Source organism: Amia ocellicauda, chromosome 12 (genome assembly GCF_036373705.1).
Source record: "Amia ocellicauda isolate fAmiCal2 chromosome 12, fAmiCal2.hap1, whole genome shotgun sequence".
NCBI lineage: Eukaryota > Metazoa > Chordata > Actinopteri > Amiiformes > Amiidae > Amia > Amia ocellicauda.
The window spans coordinates 35,228,375-35,245,530 of record NC_089861.1 but is presented as its reverse complement, the minus strand read 5'-3'; the positions used below and the strand labels follow the sequence as shown (position 1 = coordinate 35,245,530).

Here is a 17,156-nt window from a genome sequence, read left to right as displayed (position 1 = left end):
AAAATGGGGGCATTCTAAACTTTTGACCAGTAGTGTACAAATGCAAAAAAAACACACAAAAAAACAAATGTCATACTGTTAATCTTTGCTCCACAGAATTTGAGTCCATGATCCCTCCTCTCTGTAGCTTGTGGTTTTTATTTGTTCTCTTGGATAAGAGTTTCTATAGTTCCAATCAGTGGTTCAAAAGAAACTTAATGCATCCAATCTCAAAGAACAGAGTTCCTCATTCTTCATCAAGGTACATGTACTCACCATTGATAACAGTGTTCAAATCACATGCTACCGTGAATCACAAGCTTAATTTAACTGTTTCTGTCCCCTTTGATACACGGGGTAGGGAGGGGTTCCATGGCCAGGCTGTCGTTCCCTCGGCAAAGCAGGTTTATTATTATTATTATTATTATTATTATTATTATTATTATTATTATTATTATTATTATTATTATTAATTTATTAGCAGATGTCCTTGTCCAGGGCAACTTACAAGATAAGAGCAATACAAAGTACAATAATACAGTGCAATTCAAGGCATAATACATTTTACAAATTCAGATTTACACAAGTGTATACGAGATATACAGTAAACAATATATGAGGTCTTACATCCTAGATTGTAAAAGCTGGTAAGTGCGGCCAAGATGTCAAAGTAAAGAGCTAAGGGAGAGGGAGCATAGTGGAAATCAAAATAAACAATATGAATACTAGTAATGCAAAAGCAAGAAGTGTGACAAAACATTGTATAAGTGCAATCTTACAGGAGAGTAAATTACTAACATATAGGCCAAAATGTTGTCCCCTCTGCACCCCGCTTCCTCCAGAGCCCAATCCTTTTCATCCACGGCCCCTGAGTGGTGGAATGACATTCCCACTGAGGTCAGCACAGCAGAGTCCCTGAGCACCATCCAGTGATTACACAAGACAAATCTGTTCAGACTGTTCTTATAATATAGCAGCTTATTCTCCTGAGCTGTTCAGCACTCCTGTAATTTTGAACTTCATATAACTGTGCTTCTTTATGCTCTTGCTTACTTTTGCATTGTTTGATCTCCTGTTCTTAACTGTGATTTCTCCTATGCCCACTCCCTTTAGCATTTACCTACATGTGATGTGTTGTGCAATGTATTGTGTAGTGTGGTGTGGGAGGTACAGTGCTACATACAACATGTGTTGCACTGTACTGTGTCTCTCCAGAACCAGGGCTGGAGACCCTGATGTACTGGACTGCGGTGTGTCTCTCACATTTCACCAATTAAGTTTTATAAAAGTTTGTTTATTAGCAGAAGAAAATAAATCAGAAAGACCACATGCTTAAAAAAATGGGTATAGTAAGTGCAGTGTGTAGACCAAAACACTGTATATTCAATTTGGGTAAAGAGTCTGCACTCAAATTATTATTATTATTAGCATTAGAAAAATAATTGTTTTCACTGAAGCTATTACAAAGACAATTATACATAATATTATAATAATTTCAAATGGTGGGGTTCTCATACAAAAGGACACCATGCACACTGGTTTAAACAGAAACTGCTCTTAATTCAGGCACTGCTCTTACCCAGACTTCACTACAGTTGTCACTCTGAGCCAAACCCCACTCACAGACACAGGGGAAGAGGAAGGAGGCTGTGACTGGGTGGACAGACTGGCGACACACACAGGGACGGGAACAGAACATCCATCCTCACAGTCCCCATAGCAACTGTGTGCAGCGGTTCTGCTAGTGTCCACAGATGCAGCCAGTGGCACTCCATAGCACCAGCAGAGGGTGTCACAGTAACATAGCATGTAGACAGACTGGCAAGCTACCCCTGCCACTGCCCCCACACCCCCCTCCGGTGGGCTCAGTGATACAGGACAGTCTTCTGTGCATCAGTGTCTAAGACAGAGAAAGACAGCCACAATTTGAATGTGACAGCAAATACTCATATTAGAAACCGCACTTGTTTATGGATAAATGATGTGCTCTGATTGGACATAGAACATTCTAAGGCTTCTCTGATTGGATAAGACTTGGCTACTGACCTGTCCAAGGTGCTGTAAGTGGAGCAGTCTTGAAACTGCAGGCCCTGTACAGACAGACAGACAGACAGACAGACAAAGACAGATGCACAAAGAGAGACAGAAATACAGATAGACAGAGACACAGGCACACACATAATGCACACAAATAGACAGACACAGACACACACAGGACTGTTAATAGGCAGTACAACTTCCACATAAACACCAATGAAGACTTTGAGGCATTTAACTGCACACTGTGAGTGTGTGTGTGACTATGTGTGAGAGAGAGAGATAGAGAGAGAGAGTCTGTGTGTGATTCTGTGCTGTGTGTTTTTGTGTGAGTGTGTGGGCTTTTGTTGTCTATGTATTGTGTGTGTGAGCTGCTGTGGTCTGTATATTTTGTGTGTGTATGAGCATGTGGGCTGTTGTGGTCTGTGTTGTGTTGCTGTGTGTTGTCTGTGCTGTTGACTGGCTCTTACAGTGTACGTGGCGTCTGCTTCTTCAGGATGGCACTGGACTGCTGTCTTCTGCAACACATCACAACCCACACGACACAGAACACACAAGTCAATAACAACAAAAACTGTAGCTATTGTGGTTATATCTGCTTAAAATTTCTTCTTTCCAGTCAGTGACTGAACTATAGCTCTGCAGGACCAGGGCTGGAGAGCCTGCTGTAGTGTACTGGACTGTAAGTAACCACACAATGAACACCGAGGCAAAGGCAGAGGCATAGACTGACACTCACTCCAGGGCCTGTGTGAGGAGCCGGCAGGTTCTCGTAGGTCAGCGCTGGACTCAGGGCTATGGAGTTCTCATACATGGCCGACTGAGAGTCTGCAGCACAGAGAGAGACAGACTGGCTCAAAACTTTCAGTAATCCAGCCAATCGTGCTTTATGGGAATGAGGTATGGGGTCCTGTCACAAACCCCGAATCTGGAGAAAAAGGCTCATATAAAAACTGCATCTTTAATTCTGCAAGCACATCTTGCAGGTCCACAGGAATGACCCCACACAGCCTGCAGGGCAGGGCAGAGCTGAGTCTGCTCCCCCTGCTGATCCTCATCTAGTAGAGAGCAGTGAAATTCTGGTCCCACCAAAAGCAAGCAGTGCCCCAGGCATACCATCATAAAGCACTGTTGAGCAACCAGCTCTCCTCCAAGCAGAACCCCCTGGGCCAGCTGGCTCTGAGGCTGTTGACACCAAGAGCCACATAGACTCCAGTGAGCCCCAGAGCCAGGTCACCACAACAACCAAAACAACTGACCTTAACCTAGCGGACTTCTAAACACAGTCCATTAGTATTGCATTTTTAAAAAAGGTGTATAGGTAGCTCCATAACAAATGTAAACACAGGGTGACTCACTAAGCACTGAGTATTATTTTACATGTATTCAGGCATACTACACCCTCTTAAGCATTATTTTGCAGTGTTACGCACAGCTCCTGCGCATAGAAGTTACACTGTATTCCTACAATGCACACTTCGTTTGAAAGCTTATTCTCTTGGCTAGCAGCGCTTCATTCTCAAACACATCTGATATACAGTTTCTGGGTCACGGATTACCCAGTTTCGATCAGATTTTTCTGCCAATAGGCTTGTTTTGTTCAGAACAACCTACAGTGCATCCGGAAAGTATTCACAGCGCTTCACTTTTTCCACATTTTGTTATGTTACAGCCTTATTCCAAAATGGATTAAATTAATTATTTTCCTCAAAATTCTACAAGCAATACCCCATAATGACAACGTGAAAGAAGTTTGTTTGAAATCTTTGCAAATGTATTAAAAATAAAAAACAAAAAAAGCACATGTACTTAAGTATTCACAGCCTTTGCCATAACACTCAAAATTGAGCTCAGGTGCATCCTGTATCCACTGATCATCCTTGAGATGTTTCTACAACTTGATTTGAGTCCACCTGTTGTAAATTAAGTTGATTGGACATGATTTGGAAAGGCACACACCTGTCTGTATAAGGTCCCACAGTTAACAGTGCATGTCAGAGTACAAACCAAGCCATGAAGGCCAAGGAATTGTCTGTAGACCGCCGAGACAGGATTGTATCGAGGCACAGATCTGGGGAAGGGTACAGAAACATTTCTGCAGCATTGAAGGTCCCAATGAGCACAGTGGCCTCCATCCGTAAATGGAAGAAGTTTGGAACCACCAGGACTCTTCCTAGAGCTGGCCGCCCGTCCAAACTTAGCAATTGGGGGAGAAGGGCCTTAGTCAGGGAGGTGAGCAAGAAACCGATGGTCATTCTGACAGAGCCTCAGCATGTCTCTGTGGAGAGAGGAGAACCTTCCAGAAGAACAACCATCTCTGCAGCACTCCACCAATCAGGCCTGTATTGTAGAGTGGCCAGACGTTTGGAGTTTGCCAAAAGGCACCTGAAGGACTCTCAGACAATGAGAAACAGCATTCTCTGGTCTGATGAAACAAAGATTGGACTCATGTCTGGAGGAAACCAGGCACCGCTCATCACCTGGCCAATACCATCCCTACAGTGAAGCATGGTGGTGGCAGCATCATGCTGTGGGGATGTTTTTCAGCGGCAGGAACTGGGAGACTAGTCCGGATCGAGGGAAAGATGAATGCAGCAATGTACAGAGACATCCTTGATGAAAACCTGCTCCAGAGTGCTCTGGACCTCAGACTGAGGCGAAGGTTCATTTTCCAACAGGACATCGACCCTAAGCACACAGCCAAGATAACAAAGGAGTGGCTACAGGACAACTCTGTGAATGTCCTTGAGTGGCCCAGCCAGAGCCCAGACTTGAACCCGATTTGAGAGATCTGAAAATGGCTGTGCACTGACGCTCCCCATCCAACCTGATGGAGTTTGAGAGGTCCTGCAAAGAAGAATGGGAGAAACTGCCCAAAAATAGGTGTGCCAAGCTTGTAGCATCATACTCAAAAAGACTTGAGGCTGTAATTGGTGCCAAAGGTGCTTCAACAAAGTATTGAGCAAGGGCTGTGAATACTTATGTACATGTGCTTTTTTTGTTTTTAATTTTTAATAAATTTGCAAAGATTTCAAACAAACTTCTTTCACATTGTCATTATGGGGTATTGTTTGTAGAATTGTTAGTAAAATAATGAATTTAATCCATTTTGGAATAAGGCTGTAACATAACAACAAAATGTGGAAAAAGTGAATGTCATGGTTCCCTAGCCATTACCCTCTATCCCCACTAGAGGCTGCCAATGTTCCCTTGCCTTTTCCTTCTCCCTTCACTGCTTTCCTTTGTCAATCTTCCAATTAACATTCCTCCACACCCTTGTCCACTTCTGTTCCTTTCCTCTGATCTCATTGGTCCTGCACCAGCCTTCCCAGTATTCAGCTTCCCTTTATAAACCCCTCACTGCACTCACTCAGGGTGAAGTGTTGTCTGTGCTACCTGTGTTGCCAAGCCTTGTTTCCTGTGCGCCTTGTGCTTCCTAGCTCTCTTGCTTGCTTTTAGTCCTGTCTCTGTCTGTCTTGCTCTCTCTCTTGTTCCCAGTCCTAGTCCTGTGCGTGTCTCTCTCTCTCGGTCTCTCTGTTTTCCTGTCCTAGTCCTGTCTCTCTTTTGGCATCCATGATCTAGACCATAGCCTGTGACCTCGACCACGTCCTTGATTAGTCCTTGTATCCTGTCTGCCAACTCTACGAGCGCTGCACCTGGGTTCTTGCTCCTGTGCCCTGCGGTCCTCCCCAGAGCGACCGTGATAGTGAAGCGCTGTGAATACTTTCTGGATACACTGTAACGATTAATCCAGTATATATTATTTGATGTTCTATGAAACACAGATAAGTGTACAGTGTATTAGTACAGAGTTTTCCATCTTGACATTTTGAGCTCTCTACGGGTGTGTGTTGTGTTACCAAAATGTAGTTCCAGCATATGTTGTCAATATTGTCAATATTTTCTTAGATTTTGTATTCCTACTCAGACCAAGTATCCCCACCCCATTTCAGGGGCATAAATTGGGGTACAATTCCATGATTTATTCTTTATCTCCAATTGTTTATGTGTTCTATGCTATAATTTTAGAGTACACTGAGACATTAAACTGCATAAATCTCAATAAAAACGGGAAAAATTTAGGTGTTCTAAAACTTTTGACCGGTATATTAAACAATGCATCGTTCTGTGCAAGTGCTTGTATCTCTTCTATATTGAAGCATGTGCCAGTCAAATAGAAAATGTAAAACTGATATAAATGCAAAATTAATATATATACAAAAAAAAATTTAAACCGTAAATTAGGAAAGTGGTTCTGGGAGGGCTAAAGGGACCTCTGGGGGTGAGCCCCCTCTAGCCCCCCTCCCTAGCACCAGCCCTGGTGGGCAGCCTGAGGGACAGTCTGAACAGTCTGCAGCCACAGAAGTCATGCTGCTGCTGCCGGGTAGTGAGGGGGGCATCTGAACGGCACATAGGGAAGGAGGTAGTTCAGTATAGAATGTCATGGCTGTGGAGAGCGAGGGGGGCAGTTGTATTTTTTATTTTTTATTTTTTAGGTGTGGGAGGGAGGCAGTTCTCCATGTGGTTTTATTTGATGTGGGGGGGGCTTTACTGGGAATAAAGGGAATAATAAATGCTTAACTGATGTCTCCCTTTCTGTTTCCTCTTGATTTCTTTATTTTATTATAATATTATTGTGACAGGCTGCTGTCTGTCACGGCACAGCTGCTGCTGACGTCCGCTGATGAGGTGCTCATTTGCCACAGCTGTGTTGTCCGCTCCATCGCTAACAGGCTGCGGACTCACGGCTGCGGGCAATGGGCACCGAGGCGATTGTGACGTCAGCGGCAGCTGTGCCTCCTCTATTTAATCCCTCTTCTTCCCTGACGAAGGCAGCTAACCTGCTGTGAAGGAGGACTGACACTCCCAACCCTGACTGCTCGGAGCACCCTGTTTTGTGTGGATGTTTTGTTTTGGTTGTTTTTACCCCTTGTGTTTTGTCCCGTTTACCCCCATGAACACCACTGGAACCCGAGACTCTCTCTCCCTCCCTGTGTCCGGCTTTTACAATTATATTTCTTTATTTATTATTTTTTGTGGAGTGGAGTAGTGGTTAGGGTTCTGGACTCTGAAGTGGAGGGTTGTGGGTTCAGTCTTGGGTGGGGGGTACTGCTGTTGTACCCTTGAGCAAGGTACTTTACCTAGATTGCTTGTAAAAACCCAGGTGTATAAATGTAATTGTATGTAAAAATAATGTGATATACTGTATGATTGTAAGTCACTCTGGATAAGGTCACCTGCTAAGAAATATAATAATTAAAACCTATTTACTTAATCTTACACATTGCTTGATAAGTTGACAGATGTTAATACAGACAGACAGAGACAGGGAAATAAATGCACAGACAGATGGAGAGATAGACAGCAGTCTCACTCACTGTGCTCTCCTGTCCCAGTGGGGGGGCTCCTGGAGCTCCTGCAGAAAGAGAGACTGACAAATCCTGACAACACCTTCAGTTTCTTAACCCCCATTACCCTGACCTATCTGTCTGCTTGTCTCAACACACTCACCCCTCTATCCTCAGTAGGAAGTACACTGCCCCTCCCACGAGTGCCAGGCCCACCAAGCAACCAATTACGATGCCAGCAATCGCTCCCCCGCTCAGAGACCCAGACTGAGTCTCCCCTGCAGTGAGAGAGATAGAGAGAGATAGAGAGAGACAGAGTCTAAGGACAGCTGCTCTGGCGATGTGCATTGTGTACTGGGGGCTGGTGGAGGCAATCATCCCTCTGAGTCTCCAGGTGAGGTAGTGGGGGGCACAGACTGGGCAGAGCAGTTTAGTGTCACAGATTCACTGATGTTCACTGTGTCTGGGCCTGTGATATCAGCACTATCAGTCGTGCCACCCCCACCCCATGTTATTCCCACATTACTACAACATGTAAGCTGCTACCTGGCTCTCCCCACTGCAAGATCAACCAACCAATCAGTGTTTGATAAAAAGCTCCACACCAACAAGAGTGCTCTCCAGAACATTTCACAGAGACAGGGAGCACGGGGTGGGCCAGTCAGGAGCAGCAGCAGAGGTGGGCTGATCGTGTGACACTGCGGTCAATGGGATGTGTTGATATGGGATAAAATCCGGTGAAAGCCTTTGATGCAGCTCCATCCATCTCCTCCCAGAGGAGCATAGAGGGAGAGGCCCTGCTGGAGACTGTTTAAGAGATACTCTATTATATACGTTTTTAAAAAGACCGACTAAGCAAAATGAGTTTGTTTCATCACTGGCAATTCCTTGTCATTGATGTAAAGCAAGTTGAGGCGTCTTTACACTTTACAGTGTCTCCCAAATTACAGTTTATTAACATAGTATGTTGTTATTAACATTGTACTTATTAACTACATGTTAGTTTCTCAAAAGAACAGTGTAATTATGCATTTGTTAACATGTACTTGACATGTTAAGTGTTATGCGTAGCTCTTGTGCATAGATTTACAGTTTCCGTGTCACCTGCCGTCATTCAGAGTCAGGGGGATAAATTAAAATTTCGATCCGATATTTCAAATTCTTTGCAATTAACCTTATTTTGTACAGAATAACCTAATGATTAATCCAGTATATATTATTTGATGTTCTGTCAAACACAGAGAAGTTCAGATCCAATTATGTAAAATCGTTGTGTATTAGTACACTGTAAACAGAGTTTTCCATCTTGACATTTCGAGCTCTCTGCGGGCGAGTATTGTGTTACCAAAACATGGATAGTCCAGTAGTGCTGTCTGGTTCCAAAACATGTCATAATAATCTAAAACTAAACATATGCCACTGACTGGATCTAAATGCTTTGGCAACACTTATATGAACTTGTCATGACAATTTAGCTCAATTTTAATTTGTATTTGGTGTGTTTTCAGAATCATACTCTTAAAAATAACAATTATTCACACAGACACAGTCAGCTCTTACAGCAGACAGACAGACAGACAGACAGAGACACAGTCATCTCCACAGTCATCTCTTACTGTCGAAAGTCAGGCCGTAAGTCCCAGTCCCTGTGCTCACTGGGTTGGTGGCCCTGCACTCATAGTCTCCAGTATCAGAGGGGCTCAGGAGGGCGAGGCTTAGGGTGCTGTTGTCTTTGGAGAGCGAGGCGTTAAGGGGGAGGGGCTGATTGACTCTGCTCCACTGTCTGGACTCCACAGGGGCGTCGGCCTGGCACTGCAGAGTTAGGTTCCCACCCACCATTGGCACCTCCCCTCCAGCAGGGAGCACTGTGACGCTGGTAATCAGCTCTGTGAAGATTCACCAGTCAGCACAGAGAGACCATCTGACTGACTGCACATAGATACAGTCACACACACACAAACATATATACAGGCACACACACAGCCAGACAGATGAATGGGCTGCACACACAGAGTATAAATACACAGACCCATACACACACACAAACACATCCCTATACCCCCACTCACTGATGCACCCACATGCACAAGCAAATGCTCATGAACATGCACACACAGTCATTCTGCACTGACTCACCCAGCACAGTCAGCTCAGTGCTCACAGCCTCAGTTCTTCCAGTGCGGCTGTTACTGGCCCAGCAAGTGTAATTCCCACTTTGGGGTGCTTGGACCCTGGGCAGCCTGAGTTCTGGGCCCATATGGTCAGTCATGGTTCCATTAACGGCCCAGCGATACAGCGCCGGGGGGCTGGACTGTGCCAAACAGGACAGGGTGAGGTCTGAGCCCGCTGGGTATGTACCCTCCAGGAGAGAAGGAGGCAGGAGGGGGTGGACCATGAGAGAGAGTTGTTCTGGGCCATCTAGGAACAGACAGGTGTGTTGAATGAGAGGTGAGTGCAGCTTGCTGGGTGTCAGGAAGCAGCCGGGGAATAGGCAAGAGAGATGGAAAAGAGGGGAAGGAGGGGGGAAGGGGATGCCAACGGCTCTTCATACAGGAGTTACGAATAGATTAACCAACCAATCGGTGTTTGATAAAGAGCTCCACACCAACAAGAGTGCTCTCCAGAACATTTCACAGAGACAGGGAGCACGGGGTGGGCCAGTCAGGAGCAGCAGCAGAGGTGGGCTGATCGTGTGACACTGCGGTCAATGGGATGTGTTGATATGGGATGCAATCCGGTGAAAGCCTTTGATGCAGCTCTGTCCATCTCCTGCCAGAGGAGCATAGAGGGAGAGGCCCTGCTGGAGACTGTTTAAGAGATACTCTATTATATACGTTTTTAAAAAGACCGACTAAGCAAAATGAGTTTGTTTCATCACTGGCAATTCCTTGTCATTGATGTAAAGCAAGTTGAGGCGTCTTTACACTTTACAGTGTCTCCCAAATTACAGTTTATTAACATAGTATGTTGTTATTAACATTGTACTTATTAACTACATGTTAGTTTCTCAAAAGAACAGTGTAATTATGCATTTGTTAACATGTACTTGACATGTTAAGTGTTATGCGTAGCTCTTGTGCATAGATTTACAGTTTCCGTGTCACCTGCCGTCATTCAGAGTCAGGGGGATAAATTAAAATTTCGATCCGATATTTCAAATTCTTTGCAATTAACCTTATTTTGTACAGAATAACCTAATGATTAATCCAGTATATATTATTTGATGTTCTGTCAAACACAGAGAAGTTCAGATCCAATTATGTAAAATTGTTGTGTATTAGTACACTGTAAACAGAGTTTTCCATCTTGACATTTCGAGCTCTCTGCGGGCGAGTATTGTGTTACCAAAACATGGATAGTCCAGTAGTGCTGTCTGGTTCCAAAACATGTCATAATTGTCAATATTTTCTGAGATTTTGTATCCCCCCACCCCCCCATTTCAGAATGCGGAGAATGCAGGGAATGCTTCACATCGTTAGAAAGCTGAGAGTCTCAGCTGTCATGGGATACCAAACACTTGGCAAACAACACATGGGTACACATGGGATTGAAGAGAAGCACATGGATTTGGTGTCCTTTTAAGTGTAACAGAGGGGTTTATCAGCTTAAGGGGTTGCCACATTGTTCTATGCTTTAATTCAGAGTACATTGAGACATTAATCTGTGTAAATTTCAATAAAAACTGGAAAAATGTAGCTGTTCTAAAACTTTTGACCAGTAATGTAATTATTATTATTATTATTATTATTATTATTATTATTATTATGTAAGGCTTAGAGGAATCTGAGCTGTTGCTCGAGTCCAAACAGGCCTACCGAATCTCAATTGTCATGCCAGGCTGGCAACCTCCCCTCCTGCCCAGCTGTGTAACAGGGAGGCACACACAGTGAGTGCCCATTACCCCAGGGGCACAGCTGACTTTCTCCCCTGAGTGTTGACAGAGCGGGGCGAGAGAGCACTTATCAGACCAGAGTCGTGCCCAAACAAAACATCCCTCCCGTCAGATGCTTACTGATGAGAGGCGCAGTACCACACTGATGCCAGCTTGCACACAATGCATGAACAAGACCTGCCTGCTCCAGACTACACCCCATCTGTACTGTTGTCATTGATAACTGTAGGAGGGGGGAGACAGATACAAAGAGGGAAAGAGAGAGGGAGCAGAAGATGGAGGTAGTGACAGAGATAGACAGGGAAGGAGAGAGAGAGGTAGAGGGAGGGAAAACGCAAATGAAGAACGAATGCAATAAATCCAAAAGTGCACAGCCTGGGCTTCCTGGGCTCTTAATGCAGCACCATCAGTTTCCTTAAAGAATAGGACAGATTGAGAGATGCTGGTGGAAAATGTCTGAAGCGAACTAAAGCTTGCATCGGCCTCCTTCAGAAATAGGGGGGTGCTGCAAAGGACACCAGAGGGACAGATGGAGAGACATAAGGGCAGACAGAACTCTGGAAGTGGCAATCTTGGAAGCAAATGGCTCAGAGTGTAGATAGGACAAGAAGCACACAGGATGGGCTTGGGACATAGGAGAGACACACAGTGGGGGGCTGTAACACAGTGTCTGTCAGGTCCTCCACGGCCCTCCAGGGGCCCAGTGGCGTAGGGTTACTTTTTTTGAAGGGGGAAATTGTGAATGTTAACTGTAGTGATTCCAGCTAAGAAGGGGGTGAATGTTTTACATCTGGACTCCCAGATTCCTGACTGGATCAAAAAGTTTCTGATTAAGGATTCCAGTTGTCCCCCCTCTGCCCCCCCCATGCTACGCCACTGGGACGGACAGACAGACAGTCAGTGTGGAAGGCAAGTGGCAGGACTGGGAGACTGAGCTCTTGCAGATAGAACTGCGAGGGGTTGGGGGACTGTGGACTCACTCACAGCTCACAGTGAGGTTGTAGCCCAGGCTGGAGGTGTTGCCCACTGGGTTGCTGACCGAGCAGAACCAGGGCCCCCGGTCGTCCCGTTGGACAGTGGTGATGATCAGGGTCTGGCTGTCATTGGTCAACTGGGTCTGTGGTCCAGTCCCGACCTCGGAGCTGCCATTGAGCCAGTGGTACTGGAGGTCCAAGCCCGAGGCAATGCACTGCAGCGCCACGGTGATGAACTCCATTGGGTCGGTCTGGTTGGCCCGCACTGAGACATTGGAGGGCGGGTCTGGGGACGGGAGACAGAGAGGACAGAGGGGGCAGGGTGAGGCATCCACACTGTGTGCAGTGCTGAGGTAGCTGTGACCCCCAGCTGCCCTTTCCCATCTGACCCTTGAAGCATTGCAGCCAGCCAGGGTTGAGAGAGGTCACACAGGGGTCAACACTGTCTCCCACCTCTGTAGTTCACAATAATACAAGAAAATTATCGTATTGTGAAAGTTTGAGAGAGAGAGAGGGGCAGAAGGTAGAAAGAGATGTATTCCCTATTAAACCAGGACTGAATGCACAGAAAGTATAAGCAGCTATAAATAAATATAAATATAAATAAATTAAAAATGACACATTTAACCAATAGTGAAGAATGAACCGATTCCAAGGTAGAACAATACATGTAGAATTTTTTGCAACAATGTGCAAGGTTAAATGCTGGTGTTCACTGAACCACAAAATTTACACATTTACTTTATTACTATATCCGTGTCTTTAAATAAGATTTAAAATAAAGGTTAAATTGTTTCGATGTGAAGAAAAACAACACTGGAATAATTAACATATGTTTTCCCATATGAAACTCTGGTGTACCTGTGTATACAGTTGTGGTCTTAACAAGTATGCATACACTATTTTCCAAAAGTAATTTACCATTGAATGAAGTGTAAGTTGTTTTCTACTCAACTATACATGACAGTAACATGTATTTTGATTGTGTTGAACACTATTTTCCTTCCTGTTGCAAATAGAGGGTGTGCATACTTCCAAATACAACTCAACACATTCATATTAAATTATGAAACCATAGACCTTTTGGTGAATTAAGTACTAAAAACTAAACAGACCTATCTGGCACACACAAGAAATTTGTGTCATATAGAAACAACATATGGGACAACTAAGCCAAAAAAATAAATGTACAAGAAGAACACGACAAGAAGAACACGACTTGACAGAAAAAATATAATTTAAAAAAGCTCCCTTTCGTTCAGCCGTTATTGTGCTCTCTGGAAAGTAAGGCAATTGCCTTCTGTCTCCTCAAAGCTCCTGTCACTTGAAGCATGGGTGATTGCCCACTTCCCCTTAGCTCTTAACTAGGACTTCACATCTTGTCTGCACTTATTAGCCTTTACAATCTAGGATGTAGGACTTCTATTTTGTAATAACTGTATATTTGTCCTATGTACTTGTGTAATTTTGAACTTGTAATTGTTTTTGTAAAGTATGCTACTCACAACCGTTGTATTTAGTAACTGCAAACTGGCTTTTATTTAACTCGCCATTCGAACATGCTGTAGTAGAAACGCCATCTTTTTACTCCTTTTCGTTCTTCCTTTTTCCCCACCCCCCTTAAGCCTTTTGTCTTTTGACCTTCTCCTAAGAACTGTGCTAAAGTGGTAAAACCCCAATATTCCACATTCCTCCCCCTTTAAGTAAACTCCCATTCTCTCTTTTGTTTTTTACATATAAAACAAAAACACAAACAACTCACTCACTTACTCTGAGGACAGGGGTGGACTACCCTGTACCTCCAAGCAATTATGAGGGATTATTCTGCCCTCTCTTCCTTTAACTGCCTATAACTATAATGCTTTAAGTTTTAACAGTCCATCAGTACCCAAGGCTTCAGAGTGCGGCTAGAGCGGCGTGAAAAGACTGTGTCTTCAGTTTGGACTTCCATCGTACTGTCCCAATGCTCTGGACTGTTGTTGACACTCCCCTGTTCTTCTGTGTTTACCAGCTGATCCTGTGCATTTGTCTTTGCATCTCCCAGGCCTTCCTGGCTCAACTGGGGTTGATCAGCAACTGTGTCCTCTCCTTCAGGCTGGTTCTTTCGTCTGGGTAGAGCAAGTCGAGGTGGGTGTGGAGTTTTCTTCCCATTAAGAGCTCGGCTGGTGATTTACCAATGGTGGTTTGGGGTGTAACCCTGTACTTGAAAAGAAATCTGATCAGTTTTGACTCCATATTTCCCTTTTCCATTTTCTTTAAACCTTCTTTGATTGTTTGAACAGCCCTCTCTGCCAAACCGTTTGAAGAGGGGTGGTAAGGGGATGTTTTAATGTGCTTAATACCATTTTGTTTCATAAACTGTCTGAGTCCGGTGAACTGTGGTCCATTGTCAGAAACAATGGACTCTGGTAGTCTGAATGTTGCAGAAGTAACTCCGAGTCTGTCAATAGTAGCCTCTGCTGTAGACGATGTCATTGGGTGGGCCTCAATCCACTTGGAATGTGTGTCCACTGTCACCAGGAGCATTTTTCCATTAAGAGGGCCAATCCATGTGAAGTCTTTACCATGGTCGTTGTGGCCATGTCCAGGTGTGTAGTGGTGCTTCTGGGGGAGCGTGCCGATGTGGTTGGCATCTGGTGCAGTCCTGGACAGTCTTTTCTAACTCCTGATTCATTTTAAGCCACCACACATAGCTCAGTGCCAAACACTTAATGGGCAGTATACTTGGATGTGCCACATGCAGCAATTTTAAAACTTGCAGTCTCATTGTAGGTGGAATAATGAAACGAGCTCCCCACATAAGACATCCCAACCTTGAGGCTTATTTCTTCTTTCCTGCAATCATAAGGCCTGGTTTCTTTATTTGGCACCCCTGCCCAACCATTTGTAACTAGCCTGCGTATTTTCGATAACATGGGGTCTCTTTCAGTAGCCAGGCTGACTTGTTTTGCATCTAATGGGGACCTTGAAAGCCATTCCATTAAAAGGACTGTTTCAGCTGGCATGGGCACTTTTAATGGGCATTCCGGTAAGGGTAGTCTGCTCAGTGCCTCAGCATTGCCAAGGTCCCCCCCCCAGTTTATATGGAAAACTGTAGTCATATGCAGGCAATGTTAGGGCCCAGTGCTGAATTCTGGCTGAGGTCACTGGGGGTACTGGTTTATTTTCATTAAACAAGCTTTGGAGGGGCTTGTGATCTGAATTTATTGTAAAATGTCAGCCAAGTAGATAGCAATGGAACCGCTTCACACCAAAAATCAGAGCAAGCCCTTCCTTCTCCAGTTGGGAATACTTTTTCTCTGCTGGTGCCAAGCTGCGTGATGCATAGCTGATGGGTCGCTCTGAACCATCCAACATCCTGTGTGCCAACACCGCTCCCAATCCATATGGAGAAGCATCACAGGATAACACCAGGGTTTTTATACAATCATAATGCACCAGTACATCTGACGACTGAAGCAAAGCCTTTGCCTGTGTAAAGGCCTTTGTCTGTTCCCAACCCCACTGACCTATTTTAGCAACAGTTTATGCATTGGTGCCAAAACTGTAGACAGATTTGGCAAGAACTATCCATAATAGTTCAGGAGTCGTTAACAGATTTTGGAGCAGGGGCTTCTTCTATGGCTTTCACCTTCTCTTCCACAGGGTGTAGGCCAGCTGCATCTATTTTATGTCCCAAATAGGTGACTTCTGGAGCCTTTTTTAAAACGCATTCCTGATTTGAAGAGTCTATGTAAAACTTCATCTAAATTCGCAAGATGTTCCTGTTCGGTTCGGCCTGTAATAAGAATGTCATCAAGGTACACGCACACACCCTGTATGCCCTGTAATAACAATTCCATTATTCTTTGAAAAATGCCAGGTGCTGCTGACACTCCAAATGGCAAACGGTTATAGCAAAATAGTCCTCGATGTGTATTAATAGTCATGTATGGTTGGAGCCTTCGTCAAGAAGGATCTGAAGGTAAGCGTTGCTCAAATAATTTTTTGTGAATTTCTGGCCTCCTGACAGTGTAGCATAGAGGTCTTCAATCCTTGGAATGGGGTATGTATCTGTCTTTGCCACCTGGTTAACTGTGACTTTGTAGTCTCCACATATACGTACTCTGTCATCTGGTTTTAGGATTGGTACTATTGGGGCTGCCCAATCATTGAACTGTACTGGTTCAATCACCCCTTCTGTGATCAATCGGTCCAGTTCTTGATCCACTTTGTCTTTCATGGTGTATGGGACTGGTCTTGGCTTAAAAAAGCGTGGCCTGGCTTCTGGATCCATGTTACGGACCCAGGGTCAGGTGTTATCAAGCAGGGAACACGTAAGACTATAGACAGTTCTCCAGAAGAAAGTAATTTAATTAAGTTTTTTATCGTACACAAAAAAACAAATAGCTGGACAGAAAAATGGTAGAAAATCTATCCCTTCACAAGAGAACAGAAAAACTCCTGAGAGCAGGGAAAACAAGCGCTACCCTCTACTCTAGCCACCTCCTTGGAGGAACCCAACCTTCCAACTGACCCCTAACAGTTCACACACTCCCTCTTTATACCCCAAGGTCTAGAACTCCTCCCCCCAAGAACATACCACTAATAAAATATAAATATCTCAATATCTAAAAGTATAGACCCAAGTACAGTAAATTATCCATTCTCATGATATCAATAAACAAAACTAATTATATCTAATACCATGAAAAAAACAAACCAACATTAGTACATAGAAAAATAAAACTAAACATTATTGCAAACACCCCTTTCCTATAACCCCTTGAACCCTTCCCTTATGGCCAGAGAATTAAGAGTGACTACCTTAATACAATAAATAGGGTAATGGCCAAGCATATATTGCACTTCTCCAGCATGGCCTCTGTAACCACTTTTACCTTTCACCAACATGGCTGCCAACACACCAACCCCAGCAACTCCAGC

The 17,156-nt window shown here is 44.3% G+C and overlaps 1 protein-coding gene across 5 annotated transcripts in view; it reads right to left on the bottom strand.

The window, feature by feature from the left end:
* Positions 1-122: 122 nt before the first annotated feature.
* Positions 123-17,156, bottom strand: part of LOC136764990 (carcinoembryonic antigen-related cell adhesion molecule 1) — a 25,591-nt gene continuing 8,557 nt past the window's right edge. For 2 of the 5 annotated variants that reach the window (XM_066719411.1, XM_066719412.1), the window contains 6 exons: positions 12,241-12,516; positions 9,501-9,782; positions 8,981-9,250; positions 7,528-7,642; positions 7,395-7,432; positions 2,590-2,844 (listed from right to left, as the gene is read on the bottom strand). In XM_066719411.1, the coding sequence (XP_066575508.1) occupies positions 2,648-2,844; positions 7,395-7,432; positions 7,528-7,642; positions 8,981-9,250; positions 9,501-9,782; positions 12,241-12,516 (1,178 nt within the window). In that variant the 3' untranslated portion in view covers positions 2,590-2,647. Of the gene's footprint in view, positions 1,880-2,025; positions 2,070-2,486; positions 2,535-2,589; positions 2,845-7,394; positions 7,433-7,527; positions 7,643-8,980; positions 9,251-9,500; positions 9,783-12,240; positions 12,517-17,156 lie in introns of those variants that run through there. The other 3 variants (XM_066719413.1, XR_010821283.1, XM_066719414.1) reach the window with 3 other exon arrangements.